This window comes from Egretta garzetta, unplaced genomic scaffold (genome assembly GCF_000687185.1).
Source record: "Egretta garzetta isolate BGI_Z169 unplaced genomic scaffold, ASM68718v1 scaffold30, whole genome shotgun sequence".
Classification (NCBI taxonomy): domain Eukaryota; kingdom Metazoa; phylum Chordata; class Aves; order Pelecaniformes; family Ardeidae; genus Egretta; species Egretta garzetta.
In genome coordinates, this window is record NW_009258383.1 from 7293008 (window position 1) to 7319712 (window position 26705).

The 26705-nt window shown below is 36.8% G+C and overlaps 1 protein-coding gene across 1 annotated transcript in view; it reads right to left on the minus strand.

Moving 5' to 3' along the window:
• Window positions 1-26705, minus strand: part of THSD7A (thrombospondin type 1 domain containing 7A) — a 197281-nt gene that overhangs the window by 56195 nt on the left and 114381 nt on the right. Inside the window, exons 8-11 of the mRNA XM_035897219.1 lie at window positions 15755-15946; window positions 6901-7135; window positions 3746-3861; window positions 1137-1269 (exon numbers count right to left, since the gene is read on the minus strand). Coding sequence (XP_035753112.1) covers window positions 1137-1269; window positions 3746-3861; window positions 6901-7135; window positions 15755-15946 — 676 coding nt within the window. The remainder of the gene's footprint in view (window positions 1-1136; window positions 1270-3745; window positions 3862-6900; window positions 7136-15754; window positions 15947-26705) is intronic.

Genomic DNA, 26705 nt, shown 5'->3' on the forward strand with positions numbered 1-26705 from the left:
ATGACTGTGAGGGTGCCTCGGGTAATCCCAGAGTACCTGGGGTCTCAGGTAGCTAAATGGCAGCACTAGCTCAGGTAAAATTTGATACTGAAGATACTGGAGAGATGAGGAGCAGCCAGCATTTTAAAAGATAAAACTCTGACTCTGGTATTGACTAGAAAAAGTTCTGGGGCTACATTTCTCTGCTGTTTGGAGTACTGATTTTGGTAGCTTCCCAATTCTGTTTTACATCCTTTCATATCTTTCAGTTATACACAGCGTGATCTCCTAATGAATTTGCAAACGTAATTCTTACCAAATGATGAAAGCAGCACATTTCTTTAATCTCAATTTATTTTAGCTAAAATAAGTTTAAATTCTATTTGCACCACTGCAACAGAGAGGGGTTTGATGGGAACTAGCAGGTGTTTTTCTCTAGCCACTGGAGAAACAGAACATTGGCTTCCAATTCAAACACATTTATTATTCATAAAAAAATCTGGTGGTTTTTTTTTTTTTTTTCATCAAGTAAATCCAACCAACTGCATCAGAATTTTCTAAACCTTGTCCGTATCAACAGCCAGATCTTGCTGTACATCTAGACTTTCCCATGCCACTCAGACAGATACTACAAAACCGCCCAAAAATTTTCTTAAACAGTTATGGTCGAGAACCCCACCTGTTGGAACAGTTCTCAGCATTCTCTAGTGAAGATTAGGTCAACACAGAGAATTTTGTACATCAGGTGATATATCAGCAGTGGACTATCTCAGGGCTGACGGCGATAGAAAGATGGAGGATACAGTGCATGGCATAGCGTGGCAGAACAACTGAGCTGTCCTAAACAGATGAGGCTGCATCTCAGTACTTTGCATAATTTAGAAAGGAAGATTTTTTTAATCGTATAGGATTTCAAAATAGTTGCTAAAGAAGATTTATCCTAGAAAGCAATTCTTAGTAATTGCAATGTTCCTGCAAAGGAACTGGAATGAAATGCACTAGTGATTCACTATGGGACCAATTGAGTCTACGTATCTGTTCTGAAACCTTATTTTGGTATGTATCCTATTCTTCGTAAGAAGTGGAATTCAACAGGATTTTGAGTTATTAAAAGTTGAAAAATCATGGCTGAGCTGTCTCTGGTTGATTCAGACTACCTGTAGCTATAGCAGATGGGAGAGGCTTCACATTCCTTTTCCTCGAACAAGGAGTCTGGGCACTCACGACCACCGTTGGCAGGGAGCTGGATGATGACTCGGTGACGGGACTGCTTCTTTACCATCACACCTCCTGCAAAGAGTAGAAAAGCTTGTTTCTCATGCTACTACATAGGGATGACAGCAATTAGGGGAAAAATAAGATTTAACATAACAGATATTTGAGTCGATCGCTATAATAGTGACATGCTATTTTGTCCATAAGCAGAACATTAAGCCTAATAGATAAAACACTTTAATCTCACCTAAAGTCCAGGAAGCAGAACTAAACAGAAAGAAATAGTAGCAGTGCCGTACAAATGAACATACAGCTGAAGTGAACACACAGTTCAAGTGAACAAAAGTTAAAACAGCTCAGTTTGCTGCTACACTTTACAGTTTCAAAGTGTAAATTTGCTCTAATCATTTGCATGCAAAACCAGAAACAGAAATTAATGGACAGAAATTATTATATTTCACAATTTTTCCATTCAATAAATGACTCCATCAGAAAATCTGCTCGCTATTTGCTTATCTCCACAGCCAGGAATATACCAAATTTAATTTATAGCCTTGGTTCTCTCCAGGCCAGGCTTTAAATTTGCTCCCTATACCTTCGTTTCCCACCTGGGACTAGCATTACCATATCTAGATACACAAAAAATATTCCAAAAGAGCATGCTTTAAATTTAAATGTGAAGTTTTATTTCCCACTGTGGAATTAATTTACAGTTTACAGTTTTTAATTATTACAGGCATTCATTATTAATGATAACAGTAAATAGTTCCTGCAGGAATTTTAATTCCAGTCATCTTCAGATATCAGTTCTTCAGGCAGAAAATGAAGAGAAAAGCCACAAATGTATATTAATTCCATGACAATACCTAATACACAAATATCGTTAGGTAAGAAACTTGGATTTTTTTCTATTTTTTTTTTTTCCAGAGAACTGTAGCACAGACATTTGGCTGAGTGAGACGATACCAGCTTTGGGTGGGTTATTACAGCAGCTGCAGCTTGTCTGAACACAGAAGGGTGCTGGACCATGGCCAAGCAATTGTAATTAGGAGCAAGCGACAGGAGAATCCCGGCAGTGGCTCTCCACCACCTGGCTGCTTTTCAATGCAGAGGAAACCCTCCACTCCCGAGTCAATCAGCTCCAGGAGATGCCAGGAGCTGGCACAAGGGGCAAGACAGACATGCAGCACAGCAAAGCTGTTGACCAGCTTGCTGACACAAATGGGTAAAACCCATGAAATAAAAATTGTTTGTGTAGTATAAAAAAGAGTTTGACTCACTGAATAGATAAAAGGCCTGTACTCGCTCATAAATATACTGCTTTTTAGCAACATACATGCTCGCTTGTAGTCCATATTCGTGAAGATGTGTTCATTGCATGAAGACCTTTCTTAAAACCCACAGAAATAAGAACAGAAGAGGATGGCATTTTTGTTGAAGAGGACAACAAAAATATTGCAAAAAGAACCATTAATATTGCTGTAAAATAACACAGTATTTAATAATTAGTAACTATTTCATAGGTTCAGATTCAATGGTCTTACTTGACTATTCTTCAAAGGTTATAATCTTCCTAACCCCTTTTTTATTTATTAGAATGCACTAAGCACTAATAGGAATTACTGCAAAAATGACTTTATGCTTGTGCCATTTATAAAGCATAAAGAATTGGCTGTGACATTCAAAATGTGTATATTTGATCTACCAATATCCTGCATTCTGATAATATGGTAGCTGTGAGTAATCACCATGACCCACACGGGGATTTGCCTCCCATGGAACTCAGGGTATTACAGACTCTGTATGTAATAGTACATATTATAAAAATGCCTCCTGTTAAGCTTAAAAAAGAAAGATAATGCAGAAAAATGTGGGCAATATTAAACCAGTCATCACTTTATGTATGATTTCAATGTAATACAAATTCAAAGGAGATCTGCACTGTTTTTAAGAGCTTTGCCAAGTGTATTAAAATGGTATTGCAATGTATGTTTAAGTCAGGCCATTAACATCAACTTAGAGTCTGCTGATTTTTATTAACTTTCCTTCAATTTTCCTTGGAGTAGAAGAAATGAGCCAAAATTATATACAAATGCGTATCTATCTATCTATATCCCGGTATAAAGAGCCTCGGGTTTTCTGATGAACAGTAGTATATGTAGTTTCAAGTACCAAATCTGACCATTTTATAATCTGACAATTCAAATACTGTTTCTACAATTGTACAAGTATCTGTTTTGATCTTACACTGAGTTATGTGTCTGCTCTGTGACTAGTTATCTCTTCATCAGTGGGAGATGCAAATGGGAGCCTGTAACATAAAAGTAGGCAAAATGGGAAAAAAAACCCAACTAAACAGATGCTTATAGAAAATGTATAGAAATAACTATTCTATTCAGCCAAAACACTACGTCCTCCATGCAGCTGCTCTAGTGCCTATTACATGTACTCTGTTAGAAAGAGATGTATAAGTATTCTGCCAAAAGTGACTCCTAGTCTAAGTCCTTTTTTTGTTACAATCTGTCTACTAGCACACAAGGCATAAAATTACCTTCTTGACAGGCAGAAGGACACAATGTCCAGTCACTGAATGGAGTCACAATGCAGTCCTTCCTACAGGGAAGCAGACAGGGCCTCACTGTTTCTGGTCGGAGGCTCTCAGGGCATCTAAAAAAAAAACCCGAAAAAGAAGCGTTATCAAATAAACAATCATTCTGCAGTGAAGTGGTGAATCATGAGAGGTACTGAATGCCTGCAGGCACACGAGGGGAGTGCTAGTTGCCCAGAATTCACCAGGATTGAGCACAGAAATAAAAAAAGAACCTGTTAGAATTTAAACATAGCTGATGGAAGCAAGCCCAAACCAGTGCATTCTACACCTGGGGATTCAGCTAAAAAAAAAAAATCATGATTCCTCACTTACCATTCCAGACTCTGCCTTTTGAGTGTTATTTTCAAGCTTCCAAATGATTATGAAGAAATGCCATTTAGTTTAGCTTAGCAAAATACTTTTTTAACTCTTCATAAATTTACCAGAAACATAAACTCTGGAAGGAGGCACATTTAAGCTAAATAACATTTATAATCCAGGAAAAAATAGATATAACCTGGCCATGTTTATGACAGAAACCAGAAAAGGGTTTGAAACTGCCAGACCCGTGAGACTGTGAAAGACTGTCAGAAAGGACAGAAAACCTTGCTTGTTTTAGGAAGAGGCTTGATGAGCATATAAAAGGGCTTATTGGACATCCACATATGGGACTCATTAACCCAAGTCATTTTCCCCCGTTCTGTGTTCCTATTATTTCATCAAGGACAAACAACTCTCTATGCCACAATACCCATTTTCAGAATGATGCAATAACTCTTGCAGAAGTACTGCAAATCTTGAAACTCATTTCAAAATTACTATTGCCCTAAAAGCGCACAGAATGTGGACTGTCAGAGGATTACATAAAGAGGTAAGAAAAGCATCACGTCTCTATTTTAGAGCTGTTGGCTCATTGTGAGAAAACGTTACTATGATTAGCTTTCCCTCTTGTGGCTGCAGGGCATCTTGGACCAGATTGATGAGACCAGTTTTATATTTGCATTGGATCAGCTGGGGAAGCTTGGCTTGCACGAGGCATCTTTCTTGCCAGGCTGAAGGGAGCAACAAGGAAGTCTAATGATGAACTACCGAGAAAGCGTGTTCTCCATAGTCAGTGGAGAACTATGCCTCTGTCAGTGTGGGAGGAGAAGCAGGGGAAAGGGAGAAAAGTTGAGTTGTAGCTTTATGGGAACACGTTCTTCAGCAATAACTCTTGCTAGTTCATGATTTCCATCAGTTGTCTCTGCATTTTCCTTGTCAATTCACATAAAATTCTCAGAGTACGATCCATTACTGTGAACCAGCACCTACTTCTTAGTGCCCTCTTATAATATCTCCACCCTTCCTCTTTTCTTCCCTAAAATAACAGTGTGAAGGACCATGAAATATTATAGCTATAGCAACATAAAACTCCATCACCTCTCTGTAAGCCCTCTAAATTTTTAAGCCAAATAGTGCCTTGTTTCTATGTGGTTCATAAAATCATATTATGCATGCACGGGTGTATTATGTATGGTATACTTGGTATACTCAGGTACACTTTAAAAAAACATCTGCTACCAATCAGATGTATTGACTACACTTCCAGAATTTTTCTCTAAGGTTAAAACTCAAAATTCTTCTGAAAAGTATTGAGCGTTGGCTTACTAATGGCTTTTTCCTTAAAGAACAACAGAAATTATAAGGGTGGAAAAAGTCTGAATTATACACATTCACTGTTTCACTGAGAATTTAATCTTTCAGGAGCACTGAACATTACAATTCCTCTTCAGATCCTTGGGCAAGGCAATTAGTTCAATTAGAACACCATTTCTATCTTTTATATTGTTTGTATTTAGTATATGTGACTTAAAGCAAAGTATTGATTTTATTGCAGTCCTTACTCAAGGTCAGATTAAACAGAAGAGATACAAGCTGAAGTCTGTAACTTGTGAGGTAGATAAGGCCAATAATATTGATTGTATCATACCAGAGTAATCCTTTTTATTAAGGAGAGTTTAAAACAAGGTTCCTATTTACATTTTCATGTTAAATGTCTGGTTCCTTAAAAATGATTCAGTGATTTTAATGTGACATTTTGAAGGATCAACCGAGACTTTTTTTCTCATTTCATAGGATTAATTTATGACACAATAGAACAGCCCTGCTCCCAAAAATTTAAGGTCAAATCAAAGACAGAGACATTAACAGCAGATTTAAAAAGGAAGGTAAATCATTAGAGGTTTTTTTTAAAATGTAAAATGAGTACCAAATAAAAGACATGATGGTATCATGACTGAATAGAACAGCAACTTAATGCAGATACATAACAATTTAGATTACTGAATGTGCTGGCATTATTCCCCATATTTCCATTTAAAATAAATTAGGAGTAAGTCTACTGCTGAATAAAGCAACAAATGGCAGGCACTGTGCAAATATTTAGTGCAAGAATAGCTACCTCATGAACTTTCTAAATGACCTCTGCTATCAGCTCTTCCCGCTTTGAATCTGTCCTCTGTGGGATATATTTACAGACTGCCAAAACATATGAAGATATTAACAAATGCATTTTACTAGCAGCTAATCTGTATTTAACCCTGGTCATATATTAAACTGCAAAATTAAATCATTGGGCCAAACTAATGCCCCGCCAGAGCTGTACTATACTTAACCTCTTCAGTCTGCTTCTAAGAAGATGCACTTACATGGGTTGTGCTGTATTTAGACCCAAACCAGTATTTTTGCATGGAGCTGCACTGATCCATCTAGTGCACTGCTTGCTTGGAGGTACCACAAGGATCTTGGAAATGGTGCTGCACTGCACGCCACACACATGCCCTAAGACTTTTATCTTGACTCGACCTGATGATGGCAAGGAGCCAACTGGATTTAGCAGTCAGCTGTCAGCAAAATCACCACTGTAAATATCACCCGTAAAAATCAATAGTGAAAAAGGTATTTTGTAGTCCTTCTGTAGCTTCAGTTCTGTATTTTTAAAAGATAATTTTTTCCCTCATGAGAACACAAAGATGGGGCTCTTTTTGTCTTTGCATGCGGTCATTGGTGATATAAATATAGAGCAGTAAAATCCCAAGATAATTACAGCATAAAGATTTTTTTTTTAAGATCTTTACTTTTTTGGGCCCACTTGTCCCACGTTGACTCTCACGCAGATGACCTTTCTCGTCTGCATCCCCACGGAACAGGTGGCCTCCCCGTTCCAGCTGGCAGAGGAGTTGAAAGAAGAGACAGACGTGTCCTCTATGCACTGTCCCCACGGGCCAGTCTGCCAATGATACACAGTGCAAGAGTGTTCGTTACAGCTGCGCGTTTCCTGTAGGGCACTACTATTTGGGCACTGTATTCCTCCTGGAACAATAAAACAGGGCAAAAGTTCATGCAGTGGAAGGAAAGAAAGCGTTTTATTAAAAAAAAAAAAAGCAACACTTTGAAATGTTATTAGTTATATATTCTCACTTTGATTACATGAAAGAAATGCTGTTCCTCTTTCCTCCTCTTCTTATGCCCAGTATGGACTTTGACAAACTTCAGACAACAGACTACACAGAATAGAATGTGCATGGACAGTGAATGTAAATGTGTACAACAAGAATGCCAAAATAATAATAACTTCTATAACACACTAGTGTGCTTGGAGTAATCTACAGCGTTTTATTTTGGGGTTCTCTAAAAGAGACTGCAAGAGATCACATAAGGAGGTATGAAGGCTCTAGGCAGAAGAAATGATTAAATATTCTAGTTATGCATGTGTACAGACCACTGCTTATGTCTAATTCATGGATCAATTAAAAGATTTTTGGAGCTCTTGTCCTAGCTCCCAGTGGATATTTATCCATTTTACGTGATTACCAGAGAGGATGGCACAGCTGGCAATTTCAAGTCCAGATTGAGATAACAAAGGCTGTTGCAGGCAAAGATTAAAATGCATTCAAGTGTCAGTAATTGTGAAGAAAAGCTCAGATAATGCTATCTTTGTTGTGTCCAGTTTCAGATACTATGTTCAGTTTCTTATATTCAAGTGCTTCAAAGCTAATCTGGCCTCCCAATCCTCCACGAGTAAAGAGGAGGTCTTTCCTACCAGACTTGATCATAGACTACTAGATATCTAGCCCTGTGAGTAGACAGCATGTCTGCTAGAGCTATGGTGTTACTAGACATACAGAATCTAGGTTCAAGAATTAATTTAAACATTCATGGCCTACATAGGAACAATAGGACTCCTATCTCGAGGTGACAGAAAGCCAGGAGAAATCTAAATAACATTTTAGTCTTTCCTGAAAGACAAGAACAGTAAGAAAGATAACTGAAAGAGGAGTTTTTCATTGTTACTGCAGATGAGCTATACTTTGCTTTTCACTGAAAAGAATGTAAGCTCACATCAAGCACATATCAGAGAGCATATTAGCCTTTCTATCCCACTGCTGGACTTTAGGTTGACCTCCAGCCCTACAGACATGCAAGAGGGAAGGGGTTTTAAGCACTCATTATTGAGAGGAATTAAATAAACAACTAAATGTAATCAATGAAACGATGGATACTTCAAGTACTCCAACACAAGTCAGTCAAGTGTCACAAGTGGTGGAAATACTTTATACCCCAAGTTGCTTTTGTGGAACGTCTAGATCTGCAGCAAACATGAGGAAAGGGCCATTCTAGTGAAACCACAGGACAAAATCCAAATTCTCAAATTGTTTCCACAGAGAAAATTTTAAATTCTGGCTTTGGGCTAAAAATATTGATGCAACCAAGAAACAGTAAACAACATATTAACTGAGATGTCATGACAAAGATGAGCTAATCTTAAATTTTGCAAAGGGGGATTAGAAAAACCTAAAAATGTGTGAATGTAATTAAACAATCTCTGAAAAGGAATTGGTTCTGGCTCAGAATGGATGCAGCTCAAGTCTATCAGATTTTCTATACATATATGTCAAAATGCGTAGCACCAACACAAAATACGTCATATGTGTTTTCTTAAAAAAGGACATAAAAACCAAAATGGTAAAACAAAACCATGGTTATGTAATATGTTCCAAAAAGTTATTCAAGCAACTTCCTTCAGGAAACAAAAAATCTCCTAGCTAACAGCAGCAGATAGGAATATAAACAAGGAAATTAGGAAAGTGAGTGTACTTTGAAAAAGAAAAGAAAAAAAAATAGTAAAGTCACAAATTATTTGGCATGGAAGAGAAAGATGATCCACGTAAGAAGTAGTCTAAATTAAGTTAATTACTTCCATTTGATGTTAACTCAAGAAAAAACACAAGGAAAATATTTAAGCAAATTCATAAATTGAAGAGGTGTGTGTGGGAAGAAATGTTTCCACAGGAATGGATGCCATAACCACCAGTTCCTAAGGCATTTGAGAATAAAGTGACAATTTAGATTCAGTTTTGACAGCTGTGCAATAATGTATATTCAGGGAAAAAATGAGAGTGACATTGACTTGTAAATGAAAAACATCGGGGCTTGAATGTCTGCAGCTCAGTGGGAATCCAGTTCTGTTCAGATGAAACCAGTATGTAAAAAAACTACACAAAGAATGAAGAAAATGTGGAAATAATTTTACTGAAATATAAAACAACAAACACTACTACTAATTCTTTGTAATACTAAAACATGAACTATTTATTTATAACTAAGTGTGCCGTTCTCTCCAGGAAATCAGCATTCCCTTGTGCTCCCTCAAATTAAAAAAGGTACAGAAAAAGCAGAAGGGGTTGGAGAAGGAGAGGGCAGTTAGAAATGCCCTTTATAACATCTGCGTAGGGGTAACAAGATCAGGGCTGCTCAACTTTTCGAGCATTTCACCAAACGGGGGCAGATTTGACAGGAATATAAAAATTAATGAGTATCACTTTTATCAGAATACATGCAAAAGGGACATAGAATACTAAATATATTTTATATAATGTGATCAGAGTGTAAATAACCGCTTAGGAATACTAAAAATATTCATTTCAAGGTACAAAAACCAGTTGGAGCTGAAGCACTTCGTTTTGGGTTTGGATAGTTAAGCAAAGCACACTTAGAAATGAAAAGGGAGATTTACATAGGGACTTGTGTATCACTCATAAAATAGCAGAGATTTGAGGGTAGTTTCCTTGAACGCTTTAACAGAATTGTCATATGCTTAGATTGTTTTTCTGCCTGACTTGGAGCTGGTAATGGGTAACACATCTTGCTCTAGGATATTCAGGGACTGGATTTTATAAGTATTTGGGTTTTTTTGTGACACTGTCTTCATAACTTCCAAATTTCAAAATGCTTAACATTTTTTAAAGCATTTTGGATCATTTTTAATTAATTGTTTTGATATCATTCATTCTACAAATGCATGTAATTTTATATATGCATTTCAAAGCAGCTGGAATAATCTTAAGGTTTGAGAAAACAGATGCTTCTGAAGTGCCTCTTGTAATCTAGAGAGTGAGGTGTTATTCATTTCTTTTTTGCCTTAGGAACAAGGTAGGCACTCCTTGAGGCAGCTGCACTTCCCGAAGACAGACGTGGTCATTTCATGTAGACTGCTAACACGAGAACAAAGACCACGCTGTTGGCGCAGATCTCCTGTTCCAGCTCTGCAAACATTCACACCTCCTCACTTGGTACATCTCAGTTATACAAACCAAGCAGACCTGTCCTATAATACATGACAGGACAGGAGTGAGGGTGCGCCCATGGGAGACGAGAGGTCTGTCCTCAAGTCCTTTCTTGGATAGGATTTGAATCCCAGACCCCACGCTCCAGGCAGGATTCTGAACTGAGGGGCTCCTGAGCAAAAGCGAAGCACAGCAATGCCCTCTCCCCCAGCTCACCTTCACATGCAGGTGGCAGGTCACTTTGCAAGTCTAGCCTGAAAATTCTGGTTCCCCAGCTCCAAAACTAAAGTGGGTTTTTATTCCTGTTTCAGCTGAAATCAGTTAAAACTCATGAAAATCTCTGTCTTCTCCAAAACTGATCCTTTGGTGAACAGGGAATTTGCTGGGAGAACAATTACTCAATTCTATGCTTTCAGATTTAATTGCCACACACTGTTATTTCAAGCTAGGAAAATACAAAAATTAAAAACAAACAAACCGAGCAAGTGTAAGAAGAGTAAACATATTAAAAAAACCTAAGTATAACTCAGCTTTTGCAATCATGAAGTCAAAGTGTGTTGGAATTTTAACAGGAATAAAATTTTAAAGCATATAAACCGCAATTTGCCTAGAGTTGAGAAGAAACTCCTTTGATCCAGCTATTCCTTACACGTTCAGTAAATCAATCTTGCAGGTATATGAGAAGTATGAGCTATTGGCCCCTGTCAAACAGAATACCTGATGAGATGGACAACTGATATTCTACACTATCTAACTCAGTGATGTTGAATAGTCTGTGATATATGAGGTCACGCTAAATAGTCCTTCTGGCATTATACTTTGCCAGTCTATGAAAATACAATAGCCATAGTAAGACATTGCCATGCACATGCATCCCTGCCCTAAGAGAATATTTCAATCAAAATGGTCCTTCATTCTCATTTTATTAAATTAAGCTTCTTAATCAGCTTATTTTCTTCTTTGCATTTGATTTGTGGGTTTGGGTTTTTTTTCCAATCTTCACTTTTCAAAATCAGTATCAGTCAATGACTACTGATAAAACTTGGAATGTATCCACAATATTAGTGTTATGTTGTATGACGCTGATTTGACAGTGTCAATCAATGTCAGTGTATAATCAATACAGAATCAATGAGAATATCAACTATATACTAAAAATTAAGACTCATTTAGTACTTTTTAGTCACAGGTTATGGCCTAAGTAAAGTAGTCTTAGTGCGTATTACTAATTATCTAAGATTTACTGTAATCAGGAAATAAAAAATTGGCAGAAATATTAAACAGAAAATAAAACAAAAATAGATAAACCCTACATTCAACAGAGATAGGCTGAGCTGTAAACGATGCCTTTACTGGACTTATGTAGAACAACTATATGATGTATCAGGTAACATCATTATGTCCTCTGCTGTCATTTTAAATTTTGAGACAATGACTTTCCTGAGTTTCTTACTGTACCATGAAGATGTATTTGACAGTGACACAAATGAGCTACCACTACAGGCAGGCTCACAGACAGGCAAATTTATAAATCACTTCACCTTTCAAACCTTCAAGCTGAGGGCAATGATCTCAGAAAAGATATAAAAAAAATGGTTATTATGACACCAATTTCCACACGGAGTCATCTCACAAACCACAGGAAGTCTTTATCTGGAGGCGACTCCTCTCTCTATCTCTCCACTGAAAACAAGTAAATAAGCCCATCCCAGATGTGCATAACCACACTGTGCTTGAGGCTCTGCAGCGTATGGTTTGACCATGGGGAAGAGGTCTTGCTCTGAATGAGGAAATGCTGATGAGAGGGCGTACGGCCGAGGTCAGCTCCTGGCTCGAGCAGAAGTCAGTGTGGTGCTGGAGGGGCAGTCATATCCCAGAGCTCACTAGAAAACTTTGTCACTACTGTAATTTACATATGGCTTCAATTTTTCCTGTTAAGCTATTCCTGTCACAAAGGCATTATTATAACACTACCAAATTATTCCTATTCTAAGTCATCCAAGAAAATCAGTTATACTGTGGCTGTTTCCTGGTGGCCAGTTATGCTAACTTCAAACCAATTCAGCAGCATAGATAGCTCTGAGGTAAGACGAAAAATAAGGTCTTAAATGTGAAATAAAAAGCTCTATCACAGACAGTCATTTGCCAGCATTAACAAGCAAAATGACAGAATATAGTATTTTTTATTTCAAAGAGGAGAGAAGCTGAACAATCGCAGACAATACTTCAATAAGAAGCCACCTGAGATCCAGATAAAAGAACCTATTTCATATGTATTTAGAGACCCTCTAAAATTTCAATGGGATGTTCACGTTTAAGTATCCCAATGAACAAGAATTGAGCACTTCAGGTACTTAGAGGGTTTGTAATATTCCTTGTGTATGTAATGCCTGCAATGCTTTGATCTTATCGGGCTTGTAGACTGATTTCTCCATGACTAGCAGGAGGATGTGTGTGATCAAGGACTCACAGGGATAAACCTGGACTCCTTTTGTCATCTTAGAAGCTGTTTAGCCTTATTGATAGATTGGCAGCAGACTCGCACATTCTTTCATTAATTAATGTCCAATCCTGATATCATAGGACTTGTATATATTTATGTACAATATATTTGTTCTATCATGTTCTGAACAAAAAATCTCAAATATAATGGCTATATTATACAGGAATTACTGTGAAATGGTTTACCTAACCTGGTCTGTCTCTCATACCAATGGTTGAAGGAAAGGTTCAAAAATCGAAAAGGGAACACTTGTGGGACCGTTCACCTGAACAGAACTGACAGCTATTTTCAGAACTCAGTTTTAATGTGTAAATGGAATTATTGGTCTTACATGTGAGAGACTTAGGATTTTTAGTTACATATAATGTTTACATAGTTTTCATCAACAGTAATGTGCATTTTTTATAAGCTCAGAATAGAACTGAAAACTGCATGTTTAAAAAAAAAAAAAGTTTCACATGGAGCTCCTTTTTTATATCAGCAGAATACAGACTTTCAGATACATGAATAAATTCTGTGCCCCCAGAACATAAAATGACCTCCCAGCACCAACTACATAATCAATGTTTTATGTTTTGGGAACACTGCTGACCTCTGCCATGCAATTCTGGAGGTGAAAAGTCATTCAGTTATTTGTCATGCAGCAAATAACTAAAAGGCATAAGAGATGTATGAGGAGAAAGATGACAACTCTAATTTCAGAGAAGCATAAAAAATAAAAGCTAAACTGATACTTTTTGAATATCATACAAACAAAGGTGAAAAGTACCTTCCAGCTAGAGTTGTAATGATATGCTAAGCCTTGGAAGGTTCTTTTATTTATTTATATATCTTTATTCTCTGGAGTTTGTACAGAGTGCAAAGGAGCATGGTGTTGAAGATATCTCACCAAGATGTGAATGAACTGCTGTAAGCTAGGTAGACATACCAGCTTGTATCCTTAAAAAAGGCACAGAATAACCTCATCTCAGAACAGTGGTAAAGAGGCCAGGGTTCGAGCAAAGCTGATGCACTGCAACACCTAGGTACTGAGGTGGCTTTCTCAGCAGTAGTTTAGGGATCTCTTTGCTACTACCTGCATGGTTTGAGGCCTGTCCATCTTTGTGATCACTCTGTGCTGGTTCTGATCCTTGTGCCACAGACATAAATAAAATCCATACACCTAAAATCCAGCCTATGCTTAACTGCTTTGCTGCATCTGCAGCCTTGTAAATTATCCTAAGATGTGTCAAGTACCAAAGTCAGAATAAAATGGGTACTTTTTAAAAAGAAGCATAAGAAAGTGGAATAATTTTCTGGAGTAATTTAGGTTTTCACTTCTGTGGCATACTTGCCAGGATGTTAAATTTTTGTCTCCAGTAAAATGGCACAAGCACATGGAAAATCTATTTATCTTGACCTACAAGGAAAAGCAAGAAGCACATGAATATATGTCTATTTGAATTATCATCTGAAAGTATGGCCCTGTGTTTCCCTCAAAATGAGTCCATTTGACACACTATAAAAAAAGGGACAACATAAAACCAATTTTGTTTCTAATTTTAAGAGCATTTCTACTTTGTTACATTGATCCATCTAGGTAATTTAACCTTTGAATCACCTACTAAAATGAGTATAGTTCTCATTGCCTTTTACACTTGTAGCAAAGGTGCCGTTCAGGGAAAAGGTTGAAAATGCCTGCTCTTCTACATTTTTTTTTACAATTACCTGAATTATGTCAAATACACAGTATTCTTTTAGCTATGGAATTAACTGTGTTTGCAAACAGAGAAGTGTTTTGGTATGTGATGAAGCCTGTCCCTTTCTTTCTGCATTTCTCCGAAAGGGTATTCTGTTTCACTACTTCCATAATTTACAGGTTTCACTTTTCAGCTAAATTTCATCTTAACTCTGAATAATAAAATGCTTAACAGTTTTAAAGAACAATTAAAACATGCAGGTATCCTTTTATACTGAAGACATTTAACTTTACTGTCAGTAATACACACGAGTAAACGTTTTCCAAGAACCCTTTCGTGACCGTGTCTCCTTGCTGCCAGTGTTGCACAAGGCATTTTATCAGTTGGACCCCGTCACACCTGACATAGCCATTTCAGAACCACATTACATTAGAATACATTTGCTCTATTACCCCCCCAAAATACTTAAGAACAAAACAGAACAATTTCTAGAAAGCATGGAAAATCATCAAAGAATAGATGTGAACCTATATCTAAAACCATTTTCTTCTGCTGTTTGATATTCCAGCTATGTCTTCTTTTTGCATTTTCTGCAGATGCTGCACAAGGACCATTTGCATGAATGGAAACCATTCAGGTGAGTGAGGATTTGCAGGGCAAAACCAAAGTCTTACTATGAATAAAAAAGTGAACGGGCTAACATTAGTTACCAATTTGAGCTAAGAAACTACAAAAGCCACTTGTTAGCATTTGAACCCATTAAAACTCTCATCTTTTCATCATTCATACTTATATCCTTCCAAATTGGACCTAAAGTATAGCTAGGTTATTAAAAATCCTCTATAACTGTCTTTCATAGCCATCTGCATAGGTTAAATTGTTTGCCTTGTTTAATTCTAACAGAAAACAAGAAAACCATATATTCAAAATCAAAACAGTAACATTAAGCACAATAAAAAAAAAGCAGCATTAACTGAAATAAGCAAAGTAAAATCTCCTCTTTAAAACAGCTTTAGGTACCATGAGTAAATGTAGGATAAGCAGTTAAATAGTTTTTCTATATTTAAAAAAACACAGCTCCATCTAATAACTTGTTTCTGTTGATCAAGAAATTACTTTGCCATTGCAAAGACAGTTGAGAATTCACAACCAAACAAGAGTCTGCAAGAGCGCGCGACCTTACCTTCACCTGCATACGCCAGAATGGAGCGGGCACGCATCTGCTTCCCTTCTGTGGTTTTGCCGGAGCAGGTGTGCGAGCAGGAGGACCATGCGGACCACATGCTGAGCACACAGTCCTTTGGGCACGGAGCTTCGCAGACAACCGGGATTGGGTAGATAGCGTCTCTACACAGCTGTCTATCAACCTCTTCTCCTGGGAAAGAAAAGGCCAGTAGCAGTCTATCATTTGTTAAATTAACTTAAAATGAGCAATCTAGTCCAGATGGGCACACAAATAAATTAGATTCTGTTCTTCTATATAAACAAGGTAAATAGATTTTTTATTAAAATGACTTGTCTCCTCTGCCTTGATTTTAGAAGAATATGCTTAAACCTAGTTTAATTTGATATTCTGCTGAAGTGAATGCCAGCCTGGGTGGTCTTTAGGCTTTCATTTTGTTAATATATATTTGATTCCACAGAAAATCCTAATATGAATAACAGGGTATATAATACACCTATGAAAAAAACATATACATGGAAATGCATGTACATTAATCACCTAGTCTTCATCCATGTTTGTGAGAGAAGGTGAAAAGCATCCTAACTTCCAGTTCAGCCAGTTTTACGACCCAGAGTTCATCCTTTGAATTGCAGTTATGCATCAAAATATGAAGAGCGTTGCAGTAAGCTGCAGTCAGCGTGTCTTGTTTGGTTAGAAAGATCTTCATTTGTTAGCCAAGCAAGTAATGTATCAGTCTTTGTGTCATGGAAGTATAAAAAGTTCTGTGCATTTGTATTCTGTCACATCAATGTACACATGTCATTATAATAAAAAGATCCAGGCTGGTACAAATTGTTTAACGAAATACTAGCTAGTGTTTAAGTATCAGGGCTGCTTTTTTTTTTCCAGCAGAGAAATCATGGGAGCACTGTGTCTGAGATTTGTCTGAACAGTACCCTAACCACAAAGTGATTAGTTTTGTAAGGTGACATATGATTTCCTGATCAAATCAGTTAAAATCCATTAAGTGAGGAATGAACAAATGACCACATATTCAGAGGTCAGTAAGTCTCACTGACAGTGACAAAAGCCACGCAATAAATCTTCACTTTGTAGCAGATGATGGAAAAAATGAACAAAGGAGAGAGAGGTTTGGAGTAACTGTTTTAGAGTTTTAGCCTTGTGCTGGTTTTGGCTGGGACAGAGTTAGTTTTCTTCATAGCCAGTACGGGGCTGTGTTTTGGATTTGTGCTGGGAACAGTGCTGATAACACAGGGATGTTTTCATTACTGCTGAGCAGGGCTCACACAGAGCCAAGGCCTTTTCTGCCTCTCACCCCACCCCACCAGTGAGGAGGCTGGGGGCGGCACAAGAAGCTGGGAGGGGGAACAGCTGGGACAGCTGACCCCAGCTGACCAAAGGGATGTCCCACACCACATGATGTCATCCTCAGCATATACAGCTGGGGGAAGAAGAAAGAAGGGGTGGACATTGGGAGTGATGGCGTTTGTCTTCCCAAGTAACCATTACCCATGATGGAGCCCTGCTTTCCTGGGGATGGCTGAACACCTGCCTGCCCATGGGAAGCAGTGAATGAACTCCCTGGTTTGCTTTGCTTGCACGTGTGGCTTTTGCTTTACTTATTAAACTGTCCTTATCCCAACCCATGAGTTACTTCGCACTTCTACTCTTCCGAATTTCTTCCCCATCCCACCAGGGGGGAGCAAGTGGCTGTGTGGTTGCCACCTGGGGTTAAACCATGACAAGCTTTGTTACCACACAAACCAATTACAGGAATTGCTTGCAATGAAAAGCACCAGGAACTGAGCAGTAGCCCAATATGTAAAGCAAGTTATACAAGGATTTGTGAAAAACTTGTGTCTAAGAGCACACTGGACTTCTGAAGCACTGTTAATCACGTACAGTCAAGGCATGGAAAGAACCAGTCTCATTCGTAATCATGAAACATTTATTTTAAAGTCTTCTGAAAAGCACAACATTTTAAAAGCATCTGAATGCCTTTTGTTTTATATGATCCTTGCTGTATTAGGGCATAATCATGAATTATGATTCACCTACTGAAATGTTATTGAAGCATACGCGATCTCAATGGGACTGAACAGGAGTGTCTATAGCATTGCACTTGCTATGACCCAGCATGTCAACCCTTTTGTTTTAATAGCTAATGTCAAACAAAATAGTGTCTCATCAAGATATGCAATGAACGTAAGTCTTTGGTACAACAAAACATTTGTGAGAAATAATCATTAAATACTCTATAATTTAATGATAAAGACATCAGCCAGTGTTAATAACCACCACCTGGATTCTGAAAAGCTAATTCAGTGAGTACTGTGAATGCTGTAAATGAAGCCAAAGGTCTATAAACACTGCTTCACCCAAGCTTCAAATTAGGCTTTTATTGCTTAACAGAATAATAATAAAATGAAACAAATGCTAATCTAAACAGAAACTACATTTTTGCCATTCAAGGTTTACAGTGTCTTAAAATCTGTCAAATAAGAATCTCTAATAAACTGAGTTCCTGAAAATAGGAGATTCTTTAGTACTGGTGACATATCACAAGTCCCAGAATTATTAAAGATGAGGGCCATCCATCCAATATTATATCCCTTTAACCAGTGTCAAATATTTTATTCATACAGAATCTTTAGGCACAACAGAACTGCAAACATCAATCTTCCTTGGCTCTGCAAATCAGGGGAAGTTCTGCAGCTCATGCTTTTAAAATAGCCTGAAGTAGTCATAATCATCTGAATTATAAACACCTTTGAGATCAAGTCAGTCTCAATAGCTGTATTTTCTCATATTAAAAATACAAATTTGAGCCCTGCCAAAGGCTTCATAGATCTCCCACATCAAGTTCTGCTTCCCTCACTGGACTCAATCTCTGCATCAAGTGCTCCTTCTCTTGTATCACAGGTCATCACATCCTGACACCAGTGCAGGAGGGATTCCTGCCTGCTTCATCAGAAGGGCATGCGTTCAGGCTGAAGGACAAGACAGAGGAGCAGACTGCAAACTTCTTTTCCAAAGAATAGAAAGAAAAGCTAGAAAAGGGGTGAACCTTACTCTGAAATTGTTCCATTGCCAGGTAAGACTCAATGAGGTAAACTGCTGGGACACTTTCACACCTTGCAAGCAATACTACTATTACAATAAAGAATGTCATAGTGTAAATGTACAATAGTATATTGAGGTTATTTGACTAAGGTGGTGTTAACTTGAAACTCAAGATAAATTTGGGGTCACAATGAGAAATTGTCTTAAATTAATTCCAGTCTGAGTTTATATTTCAAACAAGAAAAATCTTTCACTCTCTCCCAAAATCAAAGCCCTTTTTTATTCTTTGTTTTACAGAGAAAATATTCTTGAAATATATATCTTCCATACAAGCATTTGGTTTTTGTCAACTGTCCAATTCTTATCTGATGAATTCAACAGCATAGATATACAGTTGGAAGGAATGTTTTATAATGGGTACTTCTTATCTTCAGGGAGATTTTTTTATTTAGACTACATTGTTTCTGACATTTCACTAATGGTTTTATGAACAACTTGACCTTTGTTGTCTTCCTCTTTAAAGTGCATAGTGTAGTCAACTACCAGGAAACCACTCAATCGTATGCTGGGAACAATGCCAATGTAAAGACTAAAGCTACTTAGAAAAAGTCACATGTGAAAAAGTTTGTCATGTGTAGTCTAATATTTCATTTGAACTTTGTAGGTATACATTTGTTTTGCACAAGACTCAAAGACAGAATTCTAATAACACGAGTCAAAGGTCCCTGCCCTGAATTATTTATACTCTAAGCAACAGAATGACAATAATTAAAAACCAGAAAGATGAAAAGAGAATATGACATTTCCATCAAGAAAACTCTTCACCACTTATCAGTTGATTAGTTCATTAAAATCTGGAATCTAGCAATAATCCATATTCAGGAACAGTGCCCATGTAGTTGAATGATATTTCTCTCTTATGCAACAGTTGCACATTTTGGGCTAAGTTATCCAAATTGCACTGAAGGGAGTGCACACATGTAGAAATGGCAGGAGGCAAAAGAGTTTTTCAAGGATTTTAAATGTCAAAAACTGTTTAAACCTTTGCTGGGATTTTTACAGACTTGTTATCATCAGTAAAGACCACCAAGGAGATAGCCTTTCAAATCCACCTCTCTTCCTTGACCTGTTATGCTGGATCCAGCTAGGCAAGCAGCAAAGCGAGTCACTACGTTAAAACTTCCTTGTGGCCTTCTTGGTGTGAAGACCTTCTAGCATGTGTGCACACACCAGAGCCACTAGTGAACTACTGAACTATTTGATTGCTTTAAAACAAATAAACAAACAACAAAACCCCAAACAAACCAAACAAAAAAACCCAACCCCACTACTGAATAGGCAAATTTTTACAGATTAAAGAGAGGTAGCTTGTGAATAGCACGCAGGAGGAACTGGATAACTGTTCATAAGTATCAGACTGTAGTCATATCACCATTCTTGCTTCATTACATTCACAAAGCAGGTATGGTATCCATGAATATTTGGTCTAGATGCTAAAGGTTGGGCTAGGACACAGAAGACCTGTGTTCTGTGTTTAATCTAGTTGAATCCACTCCTTTGTGGCTTTGTTTACTCATCTGTAAAACGTGTCTGGTATTTAAGGATGTTGTACAATGCTTTAAGATCTTTCCAATGGGAAGCATTCCCAGAGCTAGTATCACTAGAAAGACATGGCAAGGAAACCCTCTTGCCTACTCTGCATGTTTTAATATGATGCATGCTTCAGTGCACAGAAAAAAAAATGCTGTCAAATTCTGACCTGTAGTAAATGGAAAGGCAAGTGCTTAACAGAGGGCAAAATTTTTTTAATGCCTTTAAACGACCAGTAAAATCACTGCAAGACTCAATGAGGCATAGAGAACAAGTGGAAAAAAAAATCAGCATAAAATAAAAATGCTGCTGGGGTCCTATGCAATAAAGAAATGAACTTGGTCTCAGTCCTGGGAAATCAGCCATAGTTTCTGAAAGGCTGAAGTATAATCTGATATAAACTAAGTATCTATATTCAAAACTCAGTAAAACAAGATCTGTGGTATGAGCTCAGTCCTGTTTTTCATATGGAACTAACTTTAACCACTCTCCATAACCAAAGTTACATATATGCTTCTCCACTAAAAAGTTTGTGCATGTTACAGTTTTACAATTCTTGTGTTATTCCTGTAGGTATACAAAGATAGTTTGACTAGAAGAGGGGAAAATGTTTTGTTTTTTTTTTAAAAAAAAATTCTTACAATTCTGAAGTGCCTACATATTTAATTATAACTTGGCAGAAAATAAGCAAGAAAATAACAGTCTAAAAAGTAATTGCCTCAAAGTTATGAGAACATCAACACTAGACTGCAACAGTATAGAAGAAGCATTAATGAGTTTAACTGTCATTATTCTAAATAAATAAATAAATAAATACTTCAAGAAAACCACTGAAATAAGAGAAAACATACAAACTTACCCGAAGTTGAAGTTCTGTACTAGACTTTCATTAGTTATAACCTCATCTACACATTGGCTGATCAGTCTAATGCAAAATGGGCAATTCTTCACACCATGGAAAAGCTATCAAAATTATCACAAAACCATATATTTTTCAGATGCTACAACATCTTATATCTGCTAATAAGCTAATAATCAATCACCAGGATAAACTAACATTATCATTTTCATTTCTAATACTATTGCATATCTTTCAAATCACTAAGCAATTGCCAGTCCCCAAAGTTCACCACAAAAGGAAAAATCCTGCCTGCCTAGCACGAACTGTCACAGCAAATTAACTTTTCTTTCCAAACCATGGTGCTGCATGTGGATTTTTCTTTTTTCAGTTATCAGAAGAGGCAGAGAACCACGCTGTGGACTGTGCATAGGAAAAAGCAGAGGCCCAGAATATTTTCATTCAACTTCTGCCCTTTTGCATAATCAGGCACTTGCTATCTGTCTTCCTCAAACCACCACATCTTATGTCAACTTTATCAGAACTGCTGACTGGAAATTCAGTCTCATACCATGACTGATTTTCTTTCTTTTTGGGGCAATTCTTTTTGTTGTTTGGGTTTGGGTTTTTTTCTTACACAAGAAGAACTCTCTGAGGAAAGCTGTCTTTCTCATAGCACATCTCTAATTAAAATGCATACACAACTGCAAAAGGCTGACCCAGATTTTTCAGTAAGGAGAATTTAGAAGTTAATCTCTGAAAACCTAATCAAATAAGCCATGGCAAGGGGAAACAATAATATTTACATGCAACTCATCATTTACCATGTTGTTTAGTCCAACAATCTTAAGAGTATTTGGAGAAAAAAAAAAGCAGCACATGCACCACTATCTGACTGATAGAACAATTTTTGCTCTTGAATCAGTTCAATACCTGTATATAACACATACTTTGATAGACATTAGGAAACTTTAAATGTTTTATTAATCCCAGCAGCCTTCATAACATCCTGACAGTGTTTATTCATATCTGCTCCAAAGATAAAGGGTGTCAACGTAAGCTTTAATGCTAGTAAAATGGCAGTGTCCTTGAAAACAGTAGCAACGCTACGTTACCTTGTATGTAATTATTTTCTGTTCTAGTAGCTCCTGAATGACCAGCTGTCAAAAAAATCTCTCTGCATGAGGTAGGTTGATAAGTTTTCAACATTTTGAGCAATTTTTAACCTCTTTAATTATTGAACATAGAGCAATATTAACCTACAATTTATATTCTCGACATATTCTAATTAATTGGCTCCAAAGTTTTTCAATGAACTCAATGTGAAAAGATGGTGTATTTTTCCCTTGTATTACTCCTATCAAGTGAAGTTTCTGCATTCATTTCTATTGCTTAGGTGCCTAGCTGGTAGCTCCAAGTGTTAAATCAGTTGCTAATTCCCTAATCACATGCCTTTCTCTCAATTGCTTTTGCTAAGTAGCATTTGCATTTAATTAAGTATGACTTAATTACTTGATGGTTAATATTGGTGAAGTCATTTTCTTCTAAGAAGCCTAAGCAGAAATGGCACTGATTTCAATGATGACAAATACACTAGTTTCTCACATCTGCTCATTATGCAAAAATGTAAGAAAGTTCATCTAATAGTTTAATGATATGAAAACATTGTAGAATTGTAAACTGTTTGATTTGGTGATTTGTGTGTGAATATGTGCCATGGTTTTGTTTTCAATGTAGAATTTCAAGTAGTATCATACAGTCTATTCCTTACTAAAAGAAAAATTATAAACATGATACTTCAACCCCTTTATAAATAAAAAATCATGAATCTCATAAACACAGATGGGATTTTTCTGAAATGAGAAATTTGCACAGGTACATATACCTTCATCTTATTTACAGGTTTACCATGACTGCACACACAAACCAGTGACATATAGAAAAGACCACTGGCCATTCCCCTTTTGCTATGCATATACTGGAAGATATAAATACCTTTTAAAATACAATCCTAGAGTTTAAAATGTGAGTTTGGCTTTTTAAGTTTTTTTTAAGCAAGCATTTGCAATGAAAAATAGCTGATGATGGCAGGAACAAATACTATAGAAAAGGAAAATAGCTGGAGATCAGAAACCCACCATACCCAGTGTTTCTAAAATCAGAGATAATAGCATGTCAACATACTTAAGAAAAAAAACATGATCTTCTTAAGATTTTCTGTTCCTTAACGAGATGAAACACCACATTTTACAAGCAATAACTTCTTGTTGATGACTACGTGCAACTTTCCTCATGTATTCACCTTATGGGAAAAGAAGTTTGGACAAATGGGAAGACGGTGGCTTCAAGAATTCCCACATTCATGCAGAAATCTAATTCTGACCATAGTACCTGAGTGCTTCTGCTCCTTCTCTGTAACCAAACTGGTAATTGCTACTACTACAACTTAGCTACACCTTAAAGAGCAGCACGTGTTTGCTAGCATTTCCCACAACACAATCTATTAGCAGCTATGTAGAAAGGATGCAGAAGCAAGTAGCCCCTTTCAAGTGGTTTCTAGGAAAGCTAAAATATATGAATGGCATTCTGCTACAGAGGTAAGACAGTTCTGGTTCCAAAGCATCTTCCCTGTCCTTAAGATCATCCAAAGTTTCCATAACACAAATTTCAAGAAAAGTAAGTCACTGCTAAGAAATCCATTTCAGTATTCCTTAATGCATCAGGTAAAGGTAAGGCTTTGCACCATATACAAAACCGTTACAGAAATAATCAAACCCAAAATAACATTCCTTACTTTGAAATGATGACAGCAATAGCAGGACAACTCTGAAACAAAAATGAAGAACATATTTTAAAGATGTATATTTCCTTCTAAAATTGCTTCAGATGGGAAACATCTTTGGATCTAACCAGTTAAAAATAATGAACTCACACCTTCAGATATGATATTAATGCTTCCAGTAATCCCATTTTCCTGTCCGGTAATAGATGAACATATGTACCTCCATTTATATTAGAGTCATCTATCAGGATTACAGTCATGTAGATACAGCCTGAATGTGACAGAGGGAAATAAAACCAGGGAAAGGAATAGTATTTCTGTATATAAATAATATTTTTTGATGTAAATTCAGTGTCATCTGTCACATATGTAGGAAGGCCAGATTAAACAGTATGAAAAAATAATATTCTGTAACTATGTTAACTCAGAAATATAGAGTATCCTGAGGTATTTGGCTGGGGGAAGAACAACCCCAACTTTTTCTCCATTAAAGTGCAAACTTCTTATTTATGCCCGAATTCTTTACTCAATAAGAATGAGAAAAGTGGAAGCAACTGCTCTTTTTGTCACCTTAATAAGAGCAACATTTTGTGGTATCCACTTTCAAACTTTACCTCTTACTCCTTTATCCTATCTCTTGTTTTTCATTATTCTTTGCTAGATTTACTCAGGTTGAAAAACTAAATTACATACATTTCATCCAGAAAATAGGGGAAAAGGTTTTCCAATTCTCCCTGTATTTATTTACATAATTTTCTGAGTGGTAGTGATGATGGCAGCCACAGTATCCATTCCCCCAAGCATACAGCCATCACTTGGTTACCTGGGAAGCTCCCAATTAAAAAAAAAAACAAAAAAAAAAACCCCAAAACATTTATATGTGAGGTCAGTTCCTTCACTATCCACACAGAGGCACACTGAGGGTGTCTTACAGCAGTAACTGCGGCTTAAAAAATAACACAGTCTTTTTATCTCTGACATAACACTGTAAGTTACTGAGTGCATATTTTGTATTATGCAAAGACAATGGAAAAGCCTTTTTGCAGATGACACCACCTTTGATTTTTCGCTACTTCTGATACCACTTAATATCCACCAGCATGAAAGAGGCTGTATCTGAACTATTAGTGATAATGTGAGTATCACTGAAAAAGGCTGATCTAAATAGAAATACTGAAGAGTTAATCCAAATTAATTAAAATGGGACTTTGAAGGAGATTAGTTAAACTGTATTAGCATTTTGTATGGCTATCCTTATTCAGCATGAAAGAAAAAATTCTTAACAAATAGAATTAAGGTCACCTTAAGTCTGAATAAGAGGATTCACATATACATTTAATATAGTTTAACTAAGATTATTTTTGCAGTTAATTTGGAACAACTTTCTTAAGTGCCTCCATGCAGACAAGACAAAGTAAACAAAAACTAAAAGAAGATATGCCTATAGCCAGAAATCTGTTATATTTTAACTTTATGCCATAGTAGACTTGTCTGATATTTCTAATAAAGAGCCCAGTGGAATACCTACATGTTGCCTAACAACAGGAAGAAGATTTTCCTACTGCCTGACAGGCAGTTGAAGCATTTTCACGGTTCATTTGCTAATGTAGTCTTACTGAGAATGATAAGGAACAGAGAATACAAGTGTATTGATCATAACCAAGCACAGTTGCCTTCTAGTGTCAAATAAGCCAATCAAACGTCATCTTGATATGAAAGAAAAAGTAAGTTTGATGACAGGATACGGTCCCATTGAGAATCAAATCAATACTAGTCATGGGACCAAGCGGGATCAATATGTCAGACCAATAGGCCATTTTAAGCAGAATGGGGAAAGGAGGGGAAAAGTGCTGACAGAGCTGTAAGGGAACAAGAAGACACAGTGTGAATCTGGAAGATGAGATCACTTCAAAATTCAGTGTATTTCTAAGAACACTTTGCGAGAGCACCAACTCACCTTAAAAAGATGTAGCCGATCCAAGATCAACTGGGCATTCTCACAAATTTTCCCAATCAAGCCACAATTTATATGGTGACAAAAAGATAAAAGTATGACTTCAAAAATAAAATAAAAAAAAACTTGCTTCATTTGTTTGTAAAATGTTACAGAAACTCTATTGTGTCTAACGGTAAAAAATTCCTTTGACAGACTTTAGAAATATCTGTAATTTTGAACATTGGTAATAGTAGGATTTAAAATACATGAATTTGAAAATGCAACATGTATCTATTTTAGCATTGCACAATGTCTTTTTGTTTATTTAGAAAACCAGAAGTTTGATTAGTCACTGGGAATTATATTACTATTTTTTCACTACTGGGTATTCTCATTAAATTTTTAAATTAATCAGATATGGAAAAATAGAGCGATGTAACCTTTAAAAATGTTTCACAGGTATTTTATTTTAACTACTATTTTAGACATTTCCCCCTCCCCTCCAATAAGCAAAAAATTAGGTGGAGAACAAGTCCAGGAAGGGCGATGGAATGTCAGTGATTTCCAACAAATTCGATTAGAAATGACAATTCTGATGGGCGGATCTGAACTAGATCAACATTCAGGGACATGAGTTAGGAAGCATAAAAGGGAAATAATAGGCAAGACTACAAAAACAGTAGCATGAAAACAATGTGACAGCTCCACTAATGCCTGTAAAATGATGGTGCTCATCACT